This window comes from Ambystoma mexicanum, chromosome 9 (genome assembly GCF_040938575.1).
Source record: "Ambystoma mexicanum isolate Mex_15411 chromosome 9, UKY_AmexF1_1, whole genome shotgun sequence".
Classification (NCBI taxonomy): Eukaryota; Metazoa; Chordata; class Amphibia; order Caudata; family Ambystomatidae; genus Ambystoma; species Ambystoma mexicanum.
Window position 1 is genome coordinate 790,006,774 of NC_090931.1, and position 22,816 is coordinate 790,029,589.

At 50.1% G+C, this 22,816-nt stretch overlaps 1 protein-coding gene across 1 annotated transcript in view; it reads right to left on the minus strand.

The window, feature by feature from the left end:
- Positions 1-22,816, minus strand: part of HSPD1 (heat shock protein family D (Hsp60) member 1) — a 172,693-nt gene that overhangs the window by 92,752 nt on the left and 57,125 nt on the right. The window contains exon 5 of the mRNA XM_069615735.1: positions 6,804-6,899. Coding sequence (XP_069471836.1) covers positions 6,804-6,899 — 96 coding nt within the window. The remainder of the gene's footprint in view (positions 1-6,803; positions 6,900-22,816) is intronic.

Consider the following 22,816-nt stretch of genomic DNA (forward strand, 5'->3'; position numbering starts at 1 on the left):
GGCATGGATTCACATGCTCACGATTACTCCATCGTCAGGCTGGGAATCCTCGGTAAAGATAACAAAATCAGTTTCACTTCTGAACTGTCTTTCTCCTAACAACCAATCACAGGTCTCTGGGTCATACTGCCCGCAGCCAATGACTGCCCTCTACCTAAGCCCCTCCTCTGGCAGCCATCTTCAGATTTGGTAGCACGTAAAGTGGCAGTAGGACCAAGAGAAGAGCCGCAGAGGGATAGGCGGGAGGGTTCGCATGTGAATCCATGCCAGACCCATGCTGGAGAACAACAGTTACAGGTTAAGTAACTTGTTCCTTCTCCAGCATGGGGTCTGGCATGGATTCACATGCTCAGAAAGAATACATAGCAGTACACACATGCACAACCACAGAGGTGGCAAGGCTCAACATTAAGCATCTCTTACCTCCTCACCAAGCTCACCTTCAAGCGAACAGGTTGCGCAGCACTGCTTGGACTCCTCTGGAATCTATGTCGACGCAGTAGAATATTGTGAAGGTGTGCGTAGACCACCACGTAGCAGCCCTGTAGTTGACCAGCAGGGGCACACTAGACAGGAATGCCATTGTCGCAGCCATCGCTCTGGTAGAATGGGCTCTCGGGCGGCCAGGCAGCAGTCGGTTTGCCAACCGGTGACGAGGAGTGATGCAGCCGGAAAGCCACATGAAGATGCAAGCCTTGGACAAGCCCTTCCCATGGTTCACAGGACCAAAGCGCACAAAAAGTTGAGATGTCTTCCGGAAACTCATGTGAGCCACATTCAGCGCACGCGCCCCATCCAGTGAGTACAAAGTCCTTTCAGCCGGCGACGAAGGAGTCAGAAAACAGGCCACACCAAAAGGTTTGTTGAGATCGAATTTAGACTGAACCTTCAGCATGAAGGAGGGGTGCTTCCGAAGCACCACCTTTGTATCGTGGAAAGTCAGATAAGGCCGCTTTCAGGACAGGGCCTGGATCTACTCTCCGGGCAGAGATGATGGCCACAAGGAAAGCAGTCTTCCACAAAAGGTATGAGAGGGGCTCGATGCATAGGCTCGAAAGGCCCCCTCCACGCCTCCCCTCCCCCCATGAGCCGCCTCAGAACCACGTTGAGTTCCCACGCTGGGGCAGGCACCTTCACTGGCGGGACCAATCAGAAGAGTCCTTTAAGGAACTCCTTGACCAGACGGTGCGATCAAAGAGAAGACCGTCCCGGAGACCTGGTGTAGCAGGAGATAGCCGCCAGATGCACCTTGGAGGCGTGCGCCAGCCCCGCCTTGGCCAAGGACAATAAGTATTGAAGGATCTGTGGGGCCGTGACCTAGGGTTGATCCTCTGTGTCCGGCACCATGTCACAAAGCGCTTTCACTTGTGCCCGTAGCACTTAAGAGTCAATGACGATCTGGCCCTGGAAAGGACCTCCCTGCAGTATGCCGGAAGCGCGTACCCACCAAACTCAAGGCTGCAGGAGCTAAGCCTTCAGGTTCAGCGATCCTGAGTCGTGACCCAAGATTGCACCTCCTCTGGTGAGCAGATCCGTGACCACTGGTGGCGACATTAACAGGCTTAGATGGTCCGGGTACCAAATCTGCCTTGGCCACGCCGGGCTGATAAGGATCATCTTGCATCAGCACCGAGCCGATTGATGACTTGCAGCAGGAGGGGCAACGGAGGAAACGCGTACAGGAACAGGCCTTACCACAGGAAGGAAAACGTGTCCACCATGCTCTTCGGCTGGTGGAACCAGCTGGCAAATCTCTAGCATTTGTGTTATTTGCCCCACTTGAGGAAGAGACTGTCCACTTGATCCGGCTGAAGCTCCCACTCATGGCAAGAGCGTAGTTCCCTGCTGAGGGAGTCAGCGATGGTGTTCACCCGCCAGGTGACAATGAATGAGGAACATCCCAATTCCTGCGCCTCTCTGGAGAGCGCTGGGACCTGGTGCCCCCATGCTTCCTGATGTAGAACATTGTGGTGGTATTGTCCATGAAGACCCTCACCACCTTACCCTTGAGGGACGGAAAGAACAACTTCAGGGCCCAGAACACTGCCCGCAGCGACAGGACATTGATGTTGAGATACCTCTCCACCGGTAGCCACAGGCCTCTGGCGTGGAGATATCTGGTGTGTGCTCCCCATCCCTCCAGGGAAGCGTCCGTGGTGACAGTGTCCTGGTAAGGATGACTTTGGAAATCCGTCCTACCAGCGTTGTTGGCGCGCACGCCTCACCACCTTACCACTCAACGGAACTCCTCATCGAGGACAATCTGGACCAACGAGCGTCCAGGAACTCCTGAAGTGGTCGCTACCACAACCTGCAGAGTCTGATCAGGTAGATACACAACATCATGCCGAGCAGCGACTTGATGGTCCTCACTGTGGCGATTTTCAGTGCCAACAGTCATTGCACGTTGCCCACAATGGACGCCATCTTGTCTTCCGAGAGACCCACCATGCAGGAGACAGTGTTCAGTCTGGACCCCAGGAACAGAGTGTCTTGCAATGGAATCAAGCAAGACTTTGTATAGTTTACGGATAATCCCAGATTCGTCAGTAGGTCCTCTGTGTGATAGACTGCCATCTCCCTGGACTTGGCATGGATGAGCCAGTCGTAAAGGTACGGGTACACATGCATCCCTTGTAGGCGCAGATAGGCCGCCATTGGTGCCAGGCGCTTTGTAAAGACTCTGGGCACCGACTTCAGTCGGAAGGGAAGGGCCTTGAACTGGTAGTGCTTCCCCTGTATGACTAAGCATAGTAACTTGTGTTTTTCGTGAATGGGGACGTGGAAGTACACATCCTCTAGATCCAGCGACGACAGAAGTCTCCCTCTACCAGTTGGCCGAGCACATGCTGCAACGCGTCCATCCTGAATTTTTGGGACTTTATGTACTGGAGTCATTGTAGGTCGAGAATGGGACTCCAGCCCCCGGCCTTTTTTTACTAAGAAGTATCTGGGGTAAACTCCAGAGCCACTTTGGGACCAGCTCTATCACCCTGTATTTTAACATGACTGGAACCTCCAGCCGCAGCTGGGGGATGAGTTATCCGCGGACACTTTAGCTGAAACGCCAAAGAGTGTTCGTGTGAGGGAGCATCCAGCACCCAGCTATCGGTGGAGAGGTTTTACCACACGCTGAAGAAGTTTGCCAGCCGGCCTCCCACCAGGATGCAGGGGTGGGGGCCAGACGCCTTGGCCAGTTCAGTCCTGCTTGGAGGCCTGCATGCCGTCTTGGGAGCCTTGACAACGGTGGCCACTTCCTAAGGCCTAGGAACAACCCCAGTAATCCTCCTGGGTCGTAGAACGGGAGGATTGGTGGTACGAGGAAGATCCTCTGCCGAAACCTTTCGATGATATGCCGGACTTCCCTCCTGAGGCATGAAAAGATGGAGCTGTTGTAGTGTGCCCAGGGCACGGGCCGTCTGTCGGTTTCGATGGCCTGCAGCGATTAATTGACGGCCTTTCCAAAGAGATTGTCCCTGTCAAACGGCATATCCAGGACACTCGCCTGAACTTCCTGCCTAAAGTGGGTGGCCTTTAAATAGCCACGGCGACCGAGGCAGACCCCATTCCCACTTTGCTGGAACCCTGTGCCTGCAAGTTCCACGGCCACAGTGATGCCGTGGTCAGAACCACCTTGCCCCTCCTGGAGGATCTCCAGAGCCTCTACCCAGTTCTCTTCAGGGATGAATTCAATTAGCAGGGCCATCTTGTACCATAACGCCTGGTCATGGTTAGGCACGCTTGTATGCAGTACCCTTTGGGTGCACTACAACAACCCTGACCTCCTGGCAATAAGTACCAAACCTTTGGTATAAGCCTGTATTACACAGGTTGTTATTGTGTTGAGCAGCCAGGCTTATCTCAGGAGGGGTCAATGTGAGCTGTAGGGGAGTTACACAGACTCACAGTGACAAGTATTCAAATAAACACTTAAACACAAGGTTTCTTGAATAAACAATTATAAATGTATTTATCAGTCACTTAGAATAAGCCTTCTTCGGAAGGAGGCAATATAACAGTAACACTCAAATACACTCTTAATATTTCTAAATCAGGAAGTACCCTTTTGGGATGGCCCACAGACACTACCTACACCCTAAGGTGACTTCAATAGTTAGGGTGCTGGGGACACTGCTGCATTTAGAATCAGGTTTAAGAGTTTGTCAAAGAGAAAGGTTATTATGACACAAGAGATCTCGCACATTTCTTAAAAGCAGGCAAGTACTTTTGTAAAAAAAACAAAGAAAAAAAAATGCAAAGTTAGTTAACTCTTTCCTGGAAGGAAGACCAAAAACATTCTAAGAGGGAAGAAGAGTCATTCAGGGAGCCAGGCTAAGCCAAAGTCAATTGAGCAAAAGTCTAGGTGAAACTGAAGCACTTTTCAGAGTTAGGTACAAAGTCTTGCACAATGTTTTAAAAGTCTTTGTAGATTGAATTCTTCTAAGTAGGGTCACAAGCTGTTTAGGCGTGCGTAGTAAAGAAGCTGCAAGCAACTCTTCACATGCAATCAAGCAAGTCTCCAACAACGACAAGAGGCTACACAACAAGAGGTAAGTTCTCTTAGACTTTACAGTACCTTTAGGTTGAAGATGAAATGGAGCAGATGGCTTCTGTTCCAGTGCAGCTCTGCACATCTCGCTGTTCTTTGGTCTCAGTCGTGGGGACAAGAGGAAGGACTTCTGGGGACTCTTGCACTGCAATGGGACAGTCACTGCTCACAACCAGCAATCTTCAAACAAGTGGCTGTTCGGTGTTTCAGCTCCTTGAGTCTACCTCAAATAGCAACACTGTAGTTCCTAGCTGTCAAGATGGGCTTTCCTTGCATCTGGGGTCCCGCGTCGAGGGGGCTCCGGCTCGGTCAGTCGTGCTTCCTGGGAGTCCGAAGTATCTTCCTAAACTCTGGGTCAGCTTAAAAGCAATGCACACAAACTGGTGTTCCTCTCCCTGGCTATCCGGTTCCAGCAGCGACTGCAGTGGGTACTCAACCAGCTTTGAGAGGATGTCCAGATGACTTACTTTGGAGTGGATTGGTCCCACCAACTCAAGGGGAGAAGTCATCCTTGCAGGGGCTTCTCCGTCGATACGAATTTGGAGTTCCAGCACAGCAGTAGGGCTTCACTAGAAAAACCAACGGTCCAGGAGTTGCAGCAGGAGTCCTCTTCAAGTTCTTCTTCGGTTCCTTCATTCAGTGGTCGACTGCCTTCCAAGCCAAAAAGCCTCACCTTTTATGCAGGTTTCTCCCATTCATTCCAGCCTAGCTGTCAGTCACCCAGTAGGGTGGCTGTCCTTGCCAGACTCAGTCAGCGTTTCGTCGGAAAAAGAAATCTGTGCCCTGGAGCACTTCCACCCCCCCCCCCCCCCCCCAATCCTCCTTTTTGTGTCACAAGGGGTTGGTCTCTGGCTTAGGGCGGCATCCTCTTCGCCAAGGTCTTTTCCACTTGTTTGGCCGAAGCCTCCCGCCCGGGAAGAAAGGGCACCCTGGACCGACCGTGTTAACCCCTTTCGCTTTTGAAACAGCAGCCGCCACCAACTAGATAGTCTAGGACGATTTAGCCTGGATCACCTGGGCCTTTATAGGCAGGTCTGACACCTTAACCCCTCAACTTGGCCTTCTCTGGTTTCTCACGCAGCTTCCCAGGGTTAGCGGACATCCTCGCCGATGAAGAACTTGAGCGATGGCTGGAGATAGAGGCCAATGGAGAAGATGAGCACGCCCTTCTCGTTGCGGGCCCAGCTTGCGTGACGACCCTGACAGAAACAGACTTGCAGCGCTTATCCTTGCCTTGGGCCTGTAGGGATGGAGCGCCCTCAAAGGACTTCGAAGCCTGCTCTGACTGGCTGGATCTGGGTAAGGCATGCCCGTGTGAACCACATGGGGTAGAGGCCTTGGCGTTGAGCCACGCCGCCAATCTGCTGTGCTGATCCTTGATGGTGCGCTTGGTAAAGCCATGACCAATCTCGCAATCTTCCTCCTTGTGCACCGGGTGGAGACAATAGAGGTACTGGGAATGCTTGTCCTCCACGAACACATTCCTCAAACTGCAGCTGAAGCAGAGCTTGAAGAGGGAACCCCCGTCCATATGGTCAGACATGCAGTGTAGGCCCGACAACCTTCTGGAATCTTGACGATCCTGCCCTTGAGGGGCATTGAAAGACGCAGACAAACAGATCCCCGTTTGCCAAATGAGGAAACGAAAGAGCACACAGGCTCAATCGAACAAAAATAGGAATTTCCTAGCAAAAAAGTTCAAAAACGCAAAAAGCTCCAAGCGTGAAACAGGAGGCCTCCAAACACGCAGACGTGCGGTAAAAATCTGAAGATGGCTGCCAGAGGAGGGGCTTAGGGAGAGGGCAGTCATTGGCTGGGGGCAGTATGACCCAGAGGACAGTTTGTAAGTGAAACCGAAACTGTTTTTCTTTTACCAAGGATTCCCGGCCTGACAGGGAATATCCATGATCAAGTGAATCCATGACAGACCCCATGCTGGAGAAGTGATATTAATGTGTTTGGGAATGTATGTAAATTACCTTAGAGATATTTAAAAAGTATAATTAGTTAACAAATGCACAAAATGTTTGTATCACATATGGAATTTAAATGAGGCACACTATATAGTAGCTCCTCATTTGCCATTTGTGGCTCCTGCTTCCTGGTTGAGGTCTGGCACTCAGGAACTGTTTATTTTGACCCCTGCATCACCGAGATCTCTCTCAGCAGCAGTCACCAACCGACTCAAGTACAAAAACAATTACACTCCCAATTGTGGTCCCATATTTGGGATAATAAAAATCCATATACATGCCTTTACTGTGATGACACCTTTGCGACCAACTTTCTTCATGGCATCAGATATCAGATTGCCAATTTCTGGATCTCCATTTGCTGATATTGTAGCAACCTGCAACAAAAAGTTGAAGATTTAATGATTGTTCATCAGCCTACCATGCTCCCTGGCCACCAATTGCTCGAAATGCAGATTGCTACATAAACCATAAGCATACCAAACACATGGGCAGTGTAGAACGTGGAGAAAAAAAAAAAGAAATAGAAAAAGTCTAGGAGCCCCTCTACCGAGAACGAACACACCCACATATCCAGTTCTCTGAGAAGGTGCCCACTCGGGAGGGTCTAAAACAATGATTTAGCTCATTGTACATGTATATTGTGCTTGCATATAATGTACGATCTAGAGCAGTTCTAGGCTGCATGTTGTCCGCTACATAACAGTTTAACGGTCACAACAGGACAACTATTGCGCTCAGATAATTGAACAAATTAATTTGCCTAGAGCTGTAATTTACGGACATGAACTGGACTAGAGTCCATTAGTAAATTGTTCAGAGCCTGCCTTCATTTTCAATTAGCTTTCTTTTAATCAAAACACTAAACAAAAAAAAGGCATATAAAAACAATGGTTTCATGGACATTTTGTTAAAGCAAATGTATGTAAAACAAAGCAACCAAGTCCTCATTTTGAGCCACTCTCGGCAATACCAATCACAACGTCGGATATTCAACACCCACTGAGCACTTTAATCCAGTTCAGCCTCATGACTACAATCGTGAACACGCAACAAGTAGACCACTGGAATTTGAACAAAGCTAATAGTGAAAAATGCTTCCTTTCAAGCCTCGCACCTTTCATAGGACTATCTGCTCAAAATGTTTTACGACTGACGTATTTTTGGTGAGGTCTTTTTCACCCTCCCACCCCAAATGTCAAATTTGGTGGGAGAAAGTAAAAATATATATATTTTTTTTTCGGCAAAAACACTGCAAAACAATGGGAGAGTTGGTCAGTCTGCTGCCTAGTGGAGTTAGTTTCACAGAAGTAGTTCCCCTATCCTGTCACCAGTTCTGTTTCCACAAAAATCTCTGGGTCGGTCAGAAGTTTCTTCAACCAACTGCTTCTCCACTTGGGTGAGAATATACAGTGGTGGGGGAGTGGGGCAGACAGGTGCCACTGCTCGCCATGCTCATCTCTAGGGCTCATCTGCCTCCTTCCAAACTCTGTCTCCCTTACTCCATAGTCCCGACTATTCTTTCTCTGGTCTCCTTGCCAGGGTCTTGTTCCCCCCCACCCCCACCCATTGGTCATGGTCAACCTGAGCCACTGGAATCTTCCTGTTCTGTTTAACTGGGGCACTGCCCTCCCTTCTTCCCTCACCGCCCATTAGCTCATCCATCTCCTGATGTTACCACCACCTATCACTTCTTCCCCCCTCACCTCAAACTCTCCTCCTCGTCAACCCTCTGTGGGGGCGGCCCAAGCTTTTATCATACTGGTCTGCCATCTTTGATTCCACTCTAATGCTGCCAGTACAGTGCCCAGCTCGCCGGTTTAATCCGCATTTGATCTTCAGGCTGGAAGCACTCTAGGCAAGCCTTGAAATTCCACTGAATACAGTAAGTGCAGGACTTGCAGTGAATCTGCAAAATTGCATCCTCTGTGAAAGGACATGAAGCCAAGATACAATTAATTGTAATCATCATATGCAGAAATCCACAGTAGGAAAATAGTGAAATTGCAACATTTAAGCAATCGTATTTTCCACCAAGTATTTATCGTTTGCCGCTTATACAGCAAGTAAAATACTGTTTCAAAGCACCCGCAGGGTGAAGGGAGGGAACAAGGGAAGTGAAACATTTTCTGCAGTGGGAGGAAAAAATAAAATGGAAAAAAGGACGCAAATACTATGCCTTGCAAGTATTCAGAATGTGCAAGTGCAGCAAGGAAGAGGGCAGAGGGGGGTAAGTGATGGGGAGTCCAAGCTCATGTGTGAGCCACAGATTAAGTGCTAGGAATGTTGAGTGCTACACGGCCTGGAGCCGCATTAGGTGCAAGTGCGACTCGCCAGAGTATGTCAAGGCAAGTGCTGAGAGTAGACAGGAGATGGGCTGACTGGGTGTGGGAGGCGAGCCACCTCTCCCCCCCACCCCCTGATGATGCATAAGGGCCCAGACACCAATCACAGCAACTGTGGGATTAGCAGAGGAGAGAAAAAGGGAATGAGGAGTTAAAGATGAAAGTCTTAAGGAGCTTCAGATTTTAAGAAAGTCCTGCTCATGGCACATAGGAGGGAGCCAGCTGAGGAAAGAAAAGGACCACCTACCCTCAGTTCAGCAAAACACTTTACACACAAAGTTGGTGCCAGAGGAACGTAGTGGTCTAGAGGGGAATTTTTAGTAAGAAATTTGAAGATAGTGTGGTCCCTGGGCCCAGACAGCCTTATGGATGATGCAGAGGGATTTGAATTTAATCCGTGCAACAACCGGGAGCCAGTGAAGACTTTTTCCAAATAAATTTTATTGAAATTTTTAAAAAACCAACAACATTGGGACTGCCCCTCAGTCCCTAACTCTTTCCCTCCCTCATTCCCCCAGCGGATTGCATAATTGTCCCCATTCCTTATAACGAGACCCCTAGAGTTTTAGTCTACGTAAACATGTCCAAAATGCGAATTTTGTGGGGGCACCATTGTATCATATAGTCGCTCTGCATGTATTCCAGCGTTGCTCCCCAGTCTGATGAATCTATGGGTTTCTCCCTGGATGCTGTACGTGATTCTTTCCATTGCCATGTGGGACCAGATTCTTCTGAGCCATTCCAAGTTGGTCGGTGGAGTTTGCTGCTTCCATTTTTGTGCTATTTCTAGCCAGGACGCTGTTAGGAATCCCATAAAGTTCTTTTTTGGGGGTTTGTCATTGTTCTATCTCTGGGATTCCACATACCACACATCCATACCTCTTGTAGGTTTTCTGCACCTTTGAACATGGCTTGCATGTGGGTTTTTATGTCTGACCAGAATTGCAGTCCCACCGGATGTGTCTCCGGTTCCGTGCAGTGTTGCAGCCCCTCCAGCATTTGTTCTGAGTGGAGCATTTTATGTAGCCTTTCGGGGGTATAATGCCATTGGATCAAGATTTGTATCCATGCTTCCCTTATCTGAATTGCTCTTGACCATTTTGGAATGATGCGCCACACATACTCCCATTGCTCTTTCGTCACTGCTTTCCCCAGCGTTGTTTACCATCGCTTCATATATTGCCACCTGACGTTTTCTGTTGGTGTATTGAGAAATCAGTTACAAACGTTTTCGATCCGGTGTGTGTCATTATGAACGTTTCGAATGGAGTCAGGGTTCTGGTTACTGCCTGTGTTATCCTCGGGGTGGATAGCCAGTGGAATAGTTGTTCGTATTTGTATTTGTCCTTTTCCGTGAGACCCAGTAGTTGTCTCCATTCTGCGAATTATCTAATCTGTTGGCTGTTAAACAGATCTCCAACTTCTGTGCAGTCTGCTTCTTCCCATTTCTGGAATGTGCCCTTCTCCATGCCCGATTGGAATTCCGGGGTACTTTGTATTGGCATAAAGGGGGCTGGGTCAATGGTCAGGATTTATTTTCTAGTTGATTTGTTCCATATCTCTAGTGGTGTTCTTATTACCTCACTGATGCGGACATTCTGGTGTCTGTGATCTGGTCCAGTCCAAAGGAGTTCGCAAAGTAGTTTCCTTGCCACCGCTCTGTCTTGTGCTTCCCAAATCTTTTGGTAGTTGTCAGGGATCCATTCTTTAAGGTCCCACAGTTGGGCCGCTTCATAGTATTTTTGAAAAGGTGGAGCGCCATTCCCCCACTTCTCTCTGCGCTGTAAGCGTCTAGTTCGATAGTCTCAGTTTTATTCTGCCAGATATACGCGGTTATTGCTTTGGTAAGGTCTTTAAAGAAAGAAGGCGGGATTTGGATGGGGAGCGCCTGGAAGGTGTATAGTAGTCTGGGCAAGACCGTCATTTTTAGTACTGTCATCCTGCCCCACCAGGAGATCGAGAGCGGGTTCCATTTTTCCAAATCCCCTTTGGTGTTTTCTAGGAGGTCCGGAAGGTTCTCTGTGTAGAGGTTTGCTAATTTGTTCGCCAGAGTTATACCGAGGTATTTGATCCCATTGCTACTTTTAGCTCTAGTTCCTCTGTTTGTCTATGGATTTCTTCGCCGTTTCCTGCTAGGATTAGGATTTCGGATTTCTGCCTGTTGATTTTCAATCCCGATATGGCGCCATAGGTCTCCATTTCTCTCATAAGGGAGGGAAGGGACTTCTTCGGATTCGACAGCGCCAATAGCATGTCGTCTGAGGACGCCATTGACTTATGTGTTGTCCCCCCATATCGATCTCCTGTATTTCTGGAGTTTCTCTGATCCTCTGCAGGAGTGGTTCCAGGAAGATTGCGTACAGTAGTGGGGAGAGTGGGAACCCCTGTTTGGTGCCTCTACTTATTTTGATCGCGTCTGAAAGTTCGCCGTTTACCGCAACCCGGGCTGATGTGCATTATAGTTGGCTCGTATCATCCTTATATATTCTTCTCCCATGCCCATCTTCTCTAGGATGTGGAATAGCAACGACCATTCGAACGCTTTCTCTGCATCAAGCGCTAGTAGTATGGCCGCGGATCTTGTGTGTCCTGTCTTATCACTCAGGTGGGTTATCCGTCTGATGTTATCATGGGTCATTCTATTGGGGATGAACCCCGTTTGGTCTTGATGAATCAATTTAGGCAGCACTTTCGTAAGTCTCTTGGGCAAGATTTTGGTGTATAGCTTTGCATCCAAGTTTATTAATGCTATGGGGCGGTATGAGCTTGGGGATTCCGGGTTCTTCTCTTGTTTATGAAATACTAGGATCTTCGCCTCGTTCATGGATGGGGCGATAGTCGCATTGTTTTTGAAGGTGTTGAATAGCTCCGTTAGGATCGGAGCCACAGTGAAGACTTTAAGGCAGGAGAGATGCAGTCCCTGAGCTTAAGGCGAAGGATAAGTCTTGCTGCCCTATTCTGGATTAGCTGGAGAGGTTGCAGAGTGGAAGATGGTAGATTCAGGAGGTGGCTATTGCAATAGTCAAGCCTAGATAGAACCAGGGCTCCAGTAACATTGAGCATCTGGGCGAAAGTGAGAATTCCCTTGAAAAGGAAGAGCTGAAAGTGGGATTTCTTGGCAATGTCTCGAGTGGGAGGAAGGAAGGAGAGGAGTCGAAGATGACCAAGGTTTTTGGCTTCAGAAGAAGGGGTAAGAGCCCAAGGAGGAAGTCAGAGTGAAGGGAAGAAGGAGGGAGCAGGGATTCCAATGGGAAGGATCTCAGCTTTACAGGCATCGAGGCAGAGATCGTTGGCGGTGCACCAGGACTGGATGGCAGATACAGTCCGGGATGATGGTAGGTGCAAGAGGGTAAGCAGGAAGTTTGATAAAGAGCTGTGTCTCTGTGTAACACTGGAAGTTGGAGGAGAAGGAGAGGAGGCATTGAAGCAGAGCAAGGTAAATGTTAAAGAGAAAAGGGGAGATGCTAGAACCATGGGGGACACCACAGGTGGAGAAGGAAGTAGGAGAGAAGGTGTCCAGGATGACTAGCGAAGAGCGCTCAGTAAGGATGTCAGCCAGTCCAGTGCCCGTTCCGAGATACCGAGCCTTTGTATAAGGATGGAATGGTGGACTATGTCGAAGGCATAGGCAAGATCGATGAGGACAGGTGGGGAGTTGGAGTCCAGAGATGGGAGCAGTTCTTCACAGGTGTTCAGAAGATCCTTTTGTGCCTCTGGATGCTCAGAATCCAGATTGATGGTTGTGGAGACCACCAACAAGTTCAGTGTCGAGTTGGGCAATGTCAGCTTCTCCAGCAGCTTCCCCAGGAAGGGGGTGATGGAAATAGGGCGGTAGTTGGCAGGGCAGGTAGGGTCTGAAGGTTTTTTTCAGGAGAGGGCGCACAAGGGAGTGTTTAAGGGAGGGGAAGATCCAGTGCCAGAATGTCTGACCGGGAGAGAGCGGTGACTAGTGGGGGAGGGTACAGAGTGTATGAGGGCATCAAGAGTGAGTGGGCTGGCACAGAAGGGAGAAGAAAAGAGGTGCAGTACAGAAGTCAGTGAAGAGGATGGATGCAGAGCCAGGAGAGTCCAGTTGGATGTTGAAATCACCCAGGAGGAGGTGGTTAGCGGTGGATGAAAATAAGGAAGAGCAGAAATCAGTCCATTCAGAGAGTAACAGGGTGGTGGCGCCTGGAGGCCGGTAAATGGTAGCAATGGTCAGGGTGGAGATGGGAGCGATGACAACTTGCAAACCAGGCTTTCAAAGGAAGAGTAGAGCTTGGTGGGCAAGATGGAAGCAGGAACCCACTCTGGGAAGATTAAGGCAACTCCCTCCCCCCCCGCCAGTGCAGTGAGGTCGAGGCTTGGAGATTACCTTGAAGCCGCCTGAGCGACTGAGCCGGCATTGCACCCGGTCTAGTTAAGAGCGAGAATGTCAAGGTCAAGGTCTTCAAGAAGGAGGCAGATGTGGGTTGGCTGAGCGGGAGTTAAGAGTCTGCAGATGGAGGTCTGTGCCTGTGAAGGTTTTCTGAGGTGGTGTACAATGGGTGTGGTACACCAGTCCGAGAACTGATGTCGCTAGCCGCGTGCAAAAGAAATTGACTGGCCAAAATGATTTACAAAAGCAACACCCTTTTCTTATCAATTGTTTCAGGCTCTTGCAAGGAGGCTGGTGGGGGGCATTCAACAGGGACCAGAGCAGGGCGACTAGTGGACCCTCCTTATACCAGCCCCTCTGCCCAGACTTATTTACTGGCTCTGGGAGGCTACCATTGAGGGCAACACCCAATTAGATAGAAAATAAAACGGACCGTATGGCCGTTTTGATCTAATTGGGCGTTGCCTTTTTGGTTGAATACAAAAATACAGAGCATGAGTAGCAGGGGCTGCACGGGTGTCCCCTGCTTCCCAGGTTCAGTATTTGGAGGGTGAGGGGTGGGGGGTGTACCCTGCATCCTGAACATTGGCAGTGGGGGACAAAAGCTGCTTGGTCCCTGGTTTGTAATGTACGGTCAACGGGGGACCGAGCAGTTACTGCAGGCATTCCACCCGCAAACAAAATGTTTGCACGCACACATTCCAGATCCACCACCGACGCATAATTTTGTCCCAACCACACTGTCACCAATCTCCAGGCAGGAGATCACTCAACTAATTTCCTTTTGGGGCACTGGCTTGGTCTCTTAGGCTACCACTACACCAGCAGGGTTGAAATGGGGGCAATGGACCATGCCTTTTATTGTTTTTGTGAAGCATAATAACCTCCCTTAACGATATCAGTGCAGGGCAACAAGGTTTGGCCTTTTTTTTTACCACAAGTGCTGCATTTAAGCCAAAGCAGGCTGGTTTTGAGCTTTGGTTATCTGTTCAGCAATTGTGAATCCTTCAAGCTACCAGTGTGGAGGGACCATTTCCCTGAGAAAATTTTTCATTGGTTTGTGTTGTTTTACTGTAGCACACACCACTTTACAATGGAGTACTTGATCCTTTTCACATGTGTCTGGCAACAATAGTTATGCCATTGATGTGCCTAGGACATGGTAGTGACATTGAAACCCGTTACTTCCTTTTTAGCACTTTACACCTTGGAGTAACACATTCAGAACTGCAGTTCCTTGTGCCTTGTGTGCGCCAAGTCCTGTCCTTGGCCATCTTGCCGGTCTTACAGAACTCCCATGTCTGGAAACTCCATCCGACAGCATGCATTAGGGTGGGTGGGAACACCTGGTTTAATGGTTTGGTTACGTTATAGTGCTTTATGTACCATTGGTATGATCTCAACGCGCTGTGGGTTGAACGCCCTCAGGGACCGTGGTCTGCATCATTTGAAAGAGTAGTGTAGCATATAGTGCAAGGGAGCACTTGGTATGTGAGCAGTCTGAGTGTTTTTTTTCCGGGTTGGTTGCATTCTAATGCCAAGTGTGGTGCAGTGGATGTGAGGGATCAGTGTATTGTGCGTAGCAAGGTCTGCGTTCTCACTGCCTTGAGATATGGGTAAGAGAATATGTGCCACTTGGCTGATTGTTTTGTGGGGTATAGCTGCGTTCTACCAGGTTTTTTAGGTGTTTTATGAGAGATATAGGTATGTGTGCAGCTAGACCGAATTGATCAAGGGGTGTAGCTGCGTTCTAATGTTTGTTGATGTAAAGAGGAGAGTGAGCATAATGGTAGGAATGAGTGTGGTTATCGGTCGGTGGTTCCTGGCCAGTGAGGGTCTGTTGATTTATTTCAGACTAGGCAGTCCTTTGAGACGCTATGTGTGGAACATGGAGTGCCCATTTTCAGGGTCCTTGTATGGATTTTGATTGCTGGTGGGGGCGGGGGGGAGGGGCTTCCTGGCATATTGCATCATTTTCCAGTGAGATTTGGTTTCCGGTTAGTGCAGATTCTCATAGGACAAAGGCCATAGGGGAAGGGTAGATGGCCATGGGCGGACCTTTTCGTGAATTTGGGAAAAGCCATGCTTTTACCGCTTTACGGAAGGCCATTTAGTCCTGGTTGTGCTGAATATGAGAAGGTATGAATTCCATAGAGTAGGTGCCAGGGTCGAGTAAACTGACCCTCCAAGTCTGATAGAATTGGAGGCTGGGATTATATGAGGGCACTGCTTGACCTTAGGCTGCGTGTTGGGCAGTAGTGCATAGACTTCTCTTGGAGGTATGACGGGCCGGCCCTGTGTACTGCTTGCAGGGTGATGCCCAGAATTTTGAAAGTGGCCCTCCATCCAACTGGTAGACGGAGGAGGGTGCAGAAAGCAGGCTAGATGTGGTCCCTTCGTCGTAGGGCAAGGAGTTTAGCAGTAGTGATTTGGACTCTTTGCAGTTTGTTAATTTGGTATGCTGGAGCACCCAGAAACATGGAAATCGCATTGTCCAAAATGACCATTGACATGATAGAAGTCAATCTTTTGGGGAAGCAGAGAAAAGGGAAGATAAGTCTTAGAAGTCCTAGGTGGTAGTGACAGGATTTGGATACATTAGAGATCTGGTGGGACAGGGTGTAGGTCGGAGTCCAATAGGCAGCCAAGGTTTTTGCCGAGGGAGGCCATGGGAGTGGTTGCGGAGTAGAGCTGTGCTGCCATATACCACAATCTCAGTTTTTCCTGGGTTGAGAAGCAGGCAGTTTAGACATTCATAGGGCTATATCATTGAGGCAAGCTGTTAGGTCAGGGGGTGATCATAGCTCGTCTAGTGGATTCTCAGGAAGATTTGGGTGTCTTCAGCATTAACAGGTGCGGCTTTGAGAGCGGATGATCGCTGGTAGCAGGCTCAGGTTGAGGTTGAAAAGGAGCAAAGAGGCAAGCGCTCTATGGTGCAGATCCTTGCCACTGGTGGGCTTGAGTAACTTGACAGCCTGGACTCTGGATACACTTCCACCATTATGAAGTCACCCACTGGAACCAACAGTTCAGAAAAGAAGCATGCTAAAGACGACCCAGAGGATTGCTACTGAAGGGGGCAGCCACTGGCCAAGCCAACCTCTGGTGCCTGCTGCTGCTTCTCCGGTGACCAAGGAAGACCCTCCCAACATAAACTGGGGGTTGGGTGGAAAAGACAAGTGGTCCTGCACCAGAAGCATGTCCAAGTGTCACAGACAAGCCTGTGGGCTGGCCATCTGCTGACAATGCCTTTCAGTTGCCAAGGCCTCCATTCTGAGCTGAGTTTGAGACTTTGCAGATGCTCAACTTGTGGCCCAGGAAAATAACTGCTGCTATCAATAGTGCAGCAGGGTCTTCCTGGAACCAGTTTGTTGCCACCAACAGGAGATAATCCTGCTGACCTCCGAATGGGGGTTCAATTTTTTGCATTAAAGACTGCTGAATGCAAGTGGTCCATTCTAGATTAGAGTCGCTATGGCTGCTGCCTGAGGTTTCTGGCCTGTCCAGGCGCAAGTCTGTCGGAACCATCCTAGAATCGGAGATTGGAACCGACACATAGCCGCCCAAACCACACTCCGCCGCCCCCCCCTGCACCTCCATCTGCATCTGTGACCCCCCCCCCGAACCCCTCTCCAATCTACAGAACCAACACCTTAATTAAATGTTTCCGGGATTCAATGTGCCGCAGGGGTGGCCACCTAGGAAGTTCGAGTAGTGGGAGAGAATGTGCTTACTGGTTTCGGAGGCCACGGCCATGTCATACAGCATGCATGGGCGCAAAGTCTATTCCCTAACCACTACTCTTAGCCAACTAATTTGCAGAGAAACACTGGACTTCCTAACCACCAAACCAGGTACTTACCAGACTACTGGGCTATTGAATAAGTTTACCTGCTGCTAGGGAAGAACTGCTCAAGTTAACTATAAGGAATTGTGTAATATATTTTCTTTTCAATACCTTCTCTTGCCACTTTACCTTTACAGTTGATGCATTGCCATGTTGAAATAGTTTTAATTATGTGGAGGGTAAAGTGTACTGTAGTCTCGTTTTGGCATGACAACAGAGTACATATATGTGCAGGTATGATTGTTTTGTAATGTGTAGAAGTTACTGGTGTGTGTAAAGCATAGTAAAATAGTACATTTTGGGATTTCTCTTTAATGCTTCGTCACTCGGCTATATGTTGACTGTACTTATATGCCAGTCCCTGTTCTGCTGAAGTCAGTCATACAGCTTTTCCTAGTTTACCTTAAGTGTTTGACTAGACCAAGTATCTATAAAGAACAAGTTACTTACCTGCAACTATTGTTCTCCAGCATGGTTCTGGCATGGATTCACATGCTCATGAATATTCCTAGTTAGGCCTGGAATCCTCAGTAAAATGAAAACCAGTTTCACTTTCAAACTGTATTTCTCCTCTATACCAATCACTGCGCTCTAGGTCATACTGCCCCCAGCCAATGGCTGCCCTCTCCCCAAGCCTCTCTGGCAGCCATCTTCAGATTTGCTAAGCACATAAAGTGGCAGTATGAACAAAAAGAGTTGCAGAGGGGCAGGAGGGAGGGTTTGCATGCGAATCCATGCTGAAGAACAATAGTTAAGGGTAAGTAACGAACTTCTCCAGCATGTGGTCTGGCATGGATTCACATATGAATGAAGAATACATAGCAGTACCACATTACACAACCATGCGAGAAGCAATCACTCTTACCTCCAGAACAGGCTCCCCTTCAAGCAAACTGGTTGTGTAGCACTGGTTGGCTGACTCTGGACTCCTCTATGGACTCTGTCGATAAAAGTAGAATCTCGTGGATCTCCACGTAGCAGCCCTGCAGATGTCCAGCAGGGGCACACCAGACAGGAACGCCGTTGTCGCAGTGATCACCCTGGTGGAATGGGCTCTAGACAGCCGGGCACCGGTCAGTTCACCAACCGACTGATGCAGCTGGAAAGCCACCTTGAGAAGGAAGCCTTGGACAAGGCTTCCCCATGGTTCACAGGGACAATGTTGACTAACAGTGGAAACATCTTCCGAAAACATTTTGTACGTGCCACGTAGAACTTCAGTGCACAAGCAGCAAGTGCAAAGTCCTTTCATCCGGCGACAAAGGTTTTGTAAAGAACACAGGCAACGAAGGCTTGTTGCAGTGGAATTCCAACTGAACCTTTGGCATGAAGGAGGGGTGCGTCCGTAGCACCACCCTCGATTCACGAAAAGACAGATATGGCGATTTGCAAGATAGGCCCTGGATCTCACCCACCCTCCTGGCAGAGGCGATGAGCACGAGGAAAGCCGTTTTCCATGAGAGGAACGAGAGGTGCCTGAGAAGAGTCGACTCCCTGGCCTTTGCAAGGACCTCCCTGCAGTCCCCCAGCAACTCGTATCCTCCGAACTCTAGGGCCACAGGAGCCAAGCCCTTCGGTTCAGCAATCCTGGGTCGTGATGCAGGATTGCGCCTCTCTCTCTGGTTAGCAGATCCGCGACCACCGGCAGCTTGACCGGAGGAGACGTTGAAAGGCTGAGAAGGGCCGGGTACCAAATCTGCCTCAGCCACGCCAGGGCGACAAGTATCCTGTATCGGCATCGGGTTGATTGATGACAGAGGTAATGGAGGGAAAGCATATAGGAACAGGCCTTCCCACGGGAAGGAGAACGGGTCTGTCCCATGCTCCTCAGCTGGTGGAACTTGCTGGCGAATCTGGCATTTGGAGTTTGCCGCCGTCGCAAACAGATCGATCTGGGGCCTGCCCCACTCGAGGAAGATGCGGTCCACCTGATCCTGCTGAAGTTCCCACTTGTGGCAATGGTGTTCTTGGCTCCTGCCAGGTGAAAGGGGATGAGGAACATCTCTTGGTCGATGGCCCAATGCCACAAGTCCTGCGCCTCTCTGGAAAGCGCTGGGGATTGGGTGACCCCCTTGCTTCCTGATGTAAACAATGTGGTGGTGTTGTCCATGTAGAACCCCTCGTCTAGAGGGAAGTTGTCTGCGAAGCTTCCGGACACTTGTATTCAGCGAGCGTCAAAGAACTCATGAAGGGTTTGCATCTGTAGCCTGCAGAGCCGGATAAGGTAGATGCATGACAGTGCAGCGACTTTATGGTCCTCACCGTGGCAGCCTTCAGTAACAGCTGCTGCACCATCCCCAGTATGGCCACTACCCTCTCGCCCAAGGGCGACGCCAGACAGTGCGTTCTGTGATGAATCGAGCACGACTTTGGATAATTCACCGAGAACCCTAGATCCGTCAGCAGCGGGACGATCCTCTGTGTGCGACAGCGACTTCCATTGACTTGGCCCGGATGAGCCAGTCGTCGAGGTATGTGTAGATGTGTATCCCCTGTAGACGTAGATTGGCCGCCACTGGTGCCAGGCACTTCGTAAACACCCTGGGTGCCGACTTCAGGCCGAAAGGGAGGGCCGTGAACTGTTAGCGTTTTCCTTGTACCACTAAGCATCAGAACATCCTGTGGATGGGAACGTGGAAGTATGAGTCTTGCAGATCCAGCGACGTCAAGAAATATCCTTCCTCCAGTTGGCTGAGCAGGTGTTCCAACGGGACCATCCTGAATTAGAGATTTCAGTTACTGTATAGAATGGGCCTCCAGCCCCCTGTCTTTCTGACGAAGTAGTATCTGGAGTAGACTCAAGAGCCCCAGAGTTGTCTTGGAACCAGCTCCATTGCCCCTTTCCCTACCATGGCCCATAATCCTGCAAGAGCTGAGGGATGTGCTGCTCCTGCCGGGACACTGGAGGGATCTGCAGACACTTGTTGAAACTCTAGGGTATGTCCATGGGCGAGAGTCCAGAACCCATTTGTAGGAGATCTTCTTCCACTCACTGATGAATCCAGTCAGCCGGCCTCCCACTGGGGTGCCTGGGTGAGGGCCCAGACATCCTGGCCGGGTCAGTCCTGCTTCGGCACCTGCGTTCCGCCAGGGGAGACGACAGCGCTGGCCACTTCCACCGAAAGCCTTGGAACGGCACCTGTAGGCCACCTGGGTTGTGGAACAGGAGCGCTGACGTTACTATGAGGAACCTCCACCAAAACACTTATTAGACCTGCTGGAATTTCTGCTGGCTGAACGAAAGGAAGAGCAGTGTTGTTGGAGAGAGCCCAGGGCCCATCAGTTTTGATGGCTTGTAAAGACTCGTCGACGGTCTTCCCGAAGAGGTTGTCCACAAAGGGCATGTCCAACACCCTAGTTTGGACCTCCTGGTGGAAATTTGTGGCATTCATCCAGCCTCTACAACGGAGGCAGATACCGCCCCCCCCCTCACCCTCCCATCTGTCGGAAGCCTGTGTCGGCGATGTCCAGTGCCACTGCGATGGCATGGTCCGACACCACTTTCCCGTCCTGGAGGAGGGAGATTGCCTCCACCTGCTTTCGCACCTTGAAACACTTGTGTATAGGTGCGTTATAAATGCCATATCATATCTGCTTATCGGGTAGGAACTCCAGCATAGGGGCCAGCTTGTACCACAGCTCCCAGTCGTACCTGGCCAAGATCGCCAGCACGTTGGCCGCCTTGATGGTTGATGCCACGGAGTAGATGGCCCTTCTTCCCATGGCATCCAACTTCTTAGCATCGCTGTCTGGAGGGACAGAGGACGAGGGATTAGACAGCCTCTTCCACGCAGCCGCCAACAGTCTGGTGACTGTTGCGACCGTAGGCACTTGGGTGCGGGGCACCCTGTGCTTTTTCTCCAGCCTATCCCTCTGGGCCGGGTTCTTGAACAGGGCCAGGCCTTCCTCCCAAACATCATCCAGGAGATGCACTGCCATGATAGTTTTCCTTTTGACTTTGCACCTCTAGTAAAGGAAACCTTCCTTTTTGGTCTGGTCAGGCGTTAGCTGGAAGAGCTCAGACGCTCTGGTGACCATGGCATGAAACACCACTTCATCCGGTGGAGATGCCCTTGGCTAAGGCGATCCGCCTGCCATGCCAATGTAGTCTGTCGTCGCTGTGGCCGGCCCAGTGTCAGTCCCTCACAGAGGGCACGTGGTGCGGACGTGGAGGATGATGCAGCGGTGCTGGGTAGCGCTTCCTCTTTCGCTGGAGGCTCATCCGGGGTCACCGGAGGCATAATTTTTCCAAATTTCCGACACCGTGTGCAGGGTTGAAAGGGTGTCCAGCGATGCATCTCTCGGCGGAGTTGGAGCGGTAGGCCTTCCAGGCACCGCGTCATCAGCATTTCCGCTGTCGTCCCCCACGTCCTCATGGATCATGTGAATGAATGGGCACCTGGTCTACCTTGTTTGAAGAAGGAAGGAACATTCATGCCTTGGAGTATGGCCTTCCCCAAGGCCTTCTCACCCCCCCCACCACACAACCTCCCCCCACCATCCCCCTTTATTGCATCCTGAAGGGTCATATTTGGGTTCAGTGACGGCATCCTCTTTTCCAGTGTCCCTTCTACCACCACCAGCCTCGGGGGGTAGGGAGACTCCAGACGCAGTCAGTGCCATCTTCACAGGGTCAGCCGCTTTGGCCTTCGCAAGAGCGGCAGCAACCACCTCGATCGTTGACGATTTGTCTTGTGCCGCCTGGGCCTTCTTTTCTTTGGAAGGTCGGCTGCCTTTCCTTACACCCTAGGCTTCTCTGGCTTCTCCGCAGCTTAGCCGGGTTGGCACATTTCACTGCCAGTCTACGTGACGATTCCTACATGGTTCTCTTGGTGAACCCAAGGCAGATCTCACAATGCCATTCTCTGTGGTACGGATGGACACAGAGGCACCGAAGGTGTTGTCCTCCACGTTCGCAGTATGCAGCTGGAGCAGAGCTTGAAAAGGGAGCTTTCCGCTTTCTTCTCTTCCGACATGGTCTGGAGTAGCCCTGATGGCCTTCTGGAAATTGACGATTTGCCCATGAGGGGCGTTGCAATTCACTGACAAACGGATCCCCGCTTGTCGGCCGATGGAGAGAAAGAGCGCACAGGCTTTGTGACAAAACTAGGACTTTCCTCAACAAAAAAAGCACAAAAACATAGAAAAGCTCAAGCAGCGAAACTTGAGGGCTCCAACACTTGGAACGTGCGGTAAAAGTCGTGAAGATAGCTGCCAGAGGAGGGGCTTAGGTGGAGAGAGCAGTCATTGGCAGGGTTCAGTATGACCCAGAGTGCAGTGATTGGTTTAGAGGAGAACTACAGTTTGTCAGTGAAAGTGAAACTTTCTTTTACCAAGGATTCCTGGCCTGACAGGGAATATTTATGAGCATGTGAATCCATGCCAGACCCCATGCTGGAGAACCTTGCTCACCAACTAGGTTGACCCCCTCAGAGCCCCTCCACCAGGGCAGATTAGGATAATGCTCCCGACATCGTGCAGCCACAGTGTTGTACAACTTCGTTGATGGACATCTGTGTCACGCCTTGGCTACTCTCTACCAGTAACAGGGGATTTTACACATGTTGAATTCTTTTGTCCTCCCTCACCACTGCCAGCAAACCTTGCTGCAGCATCAAGATTTCTCCGAGTAGAAGCATTATCGTGGCCCTTACTCATTGTCGTGAATCGGATGCCCTTAATTCAAGGGAGCTGGGAAACTGTTCAAGGGTTATTTTTCTGAAACCAGTTGATATGTGCAAATTG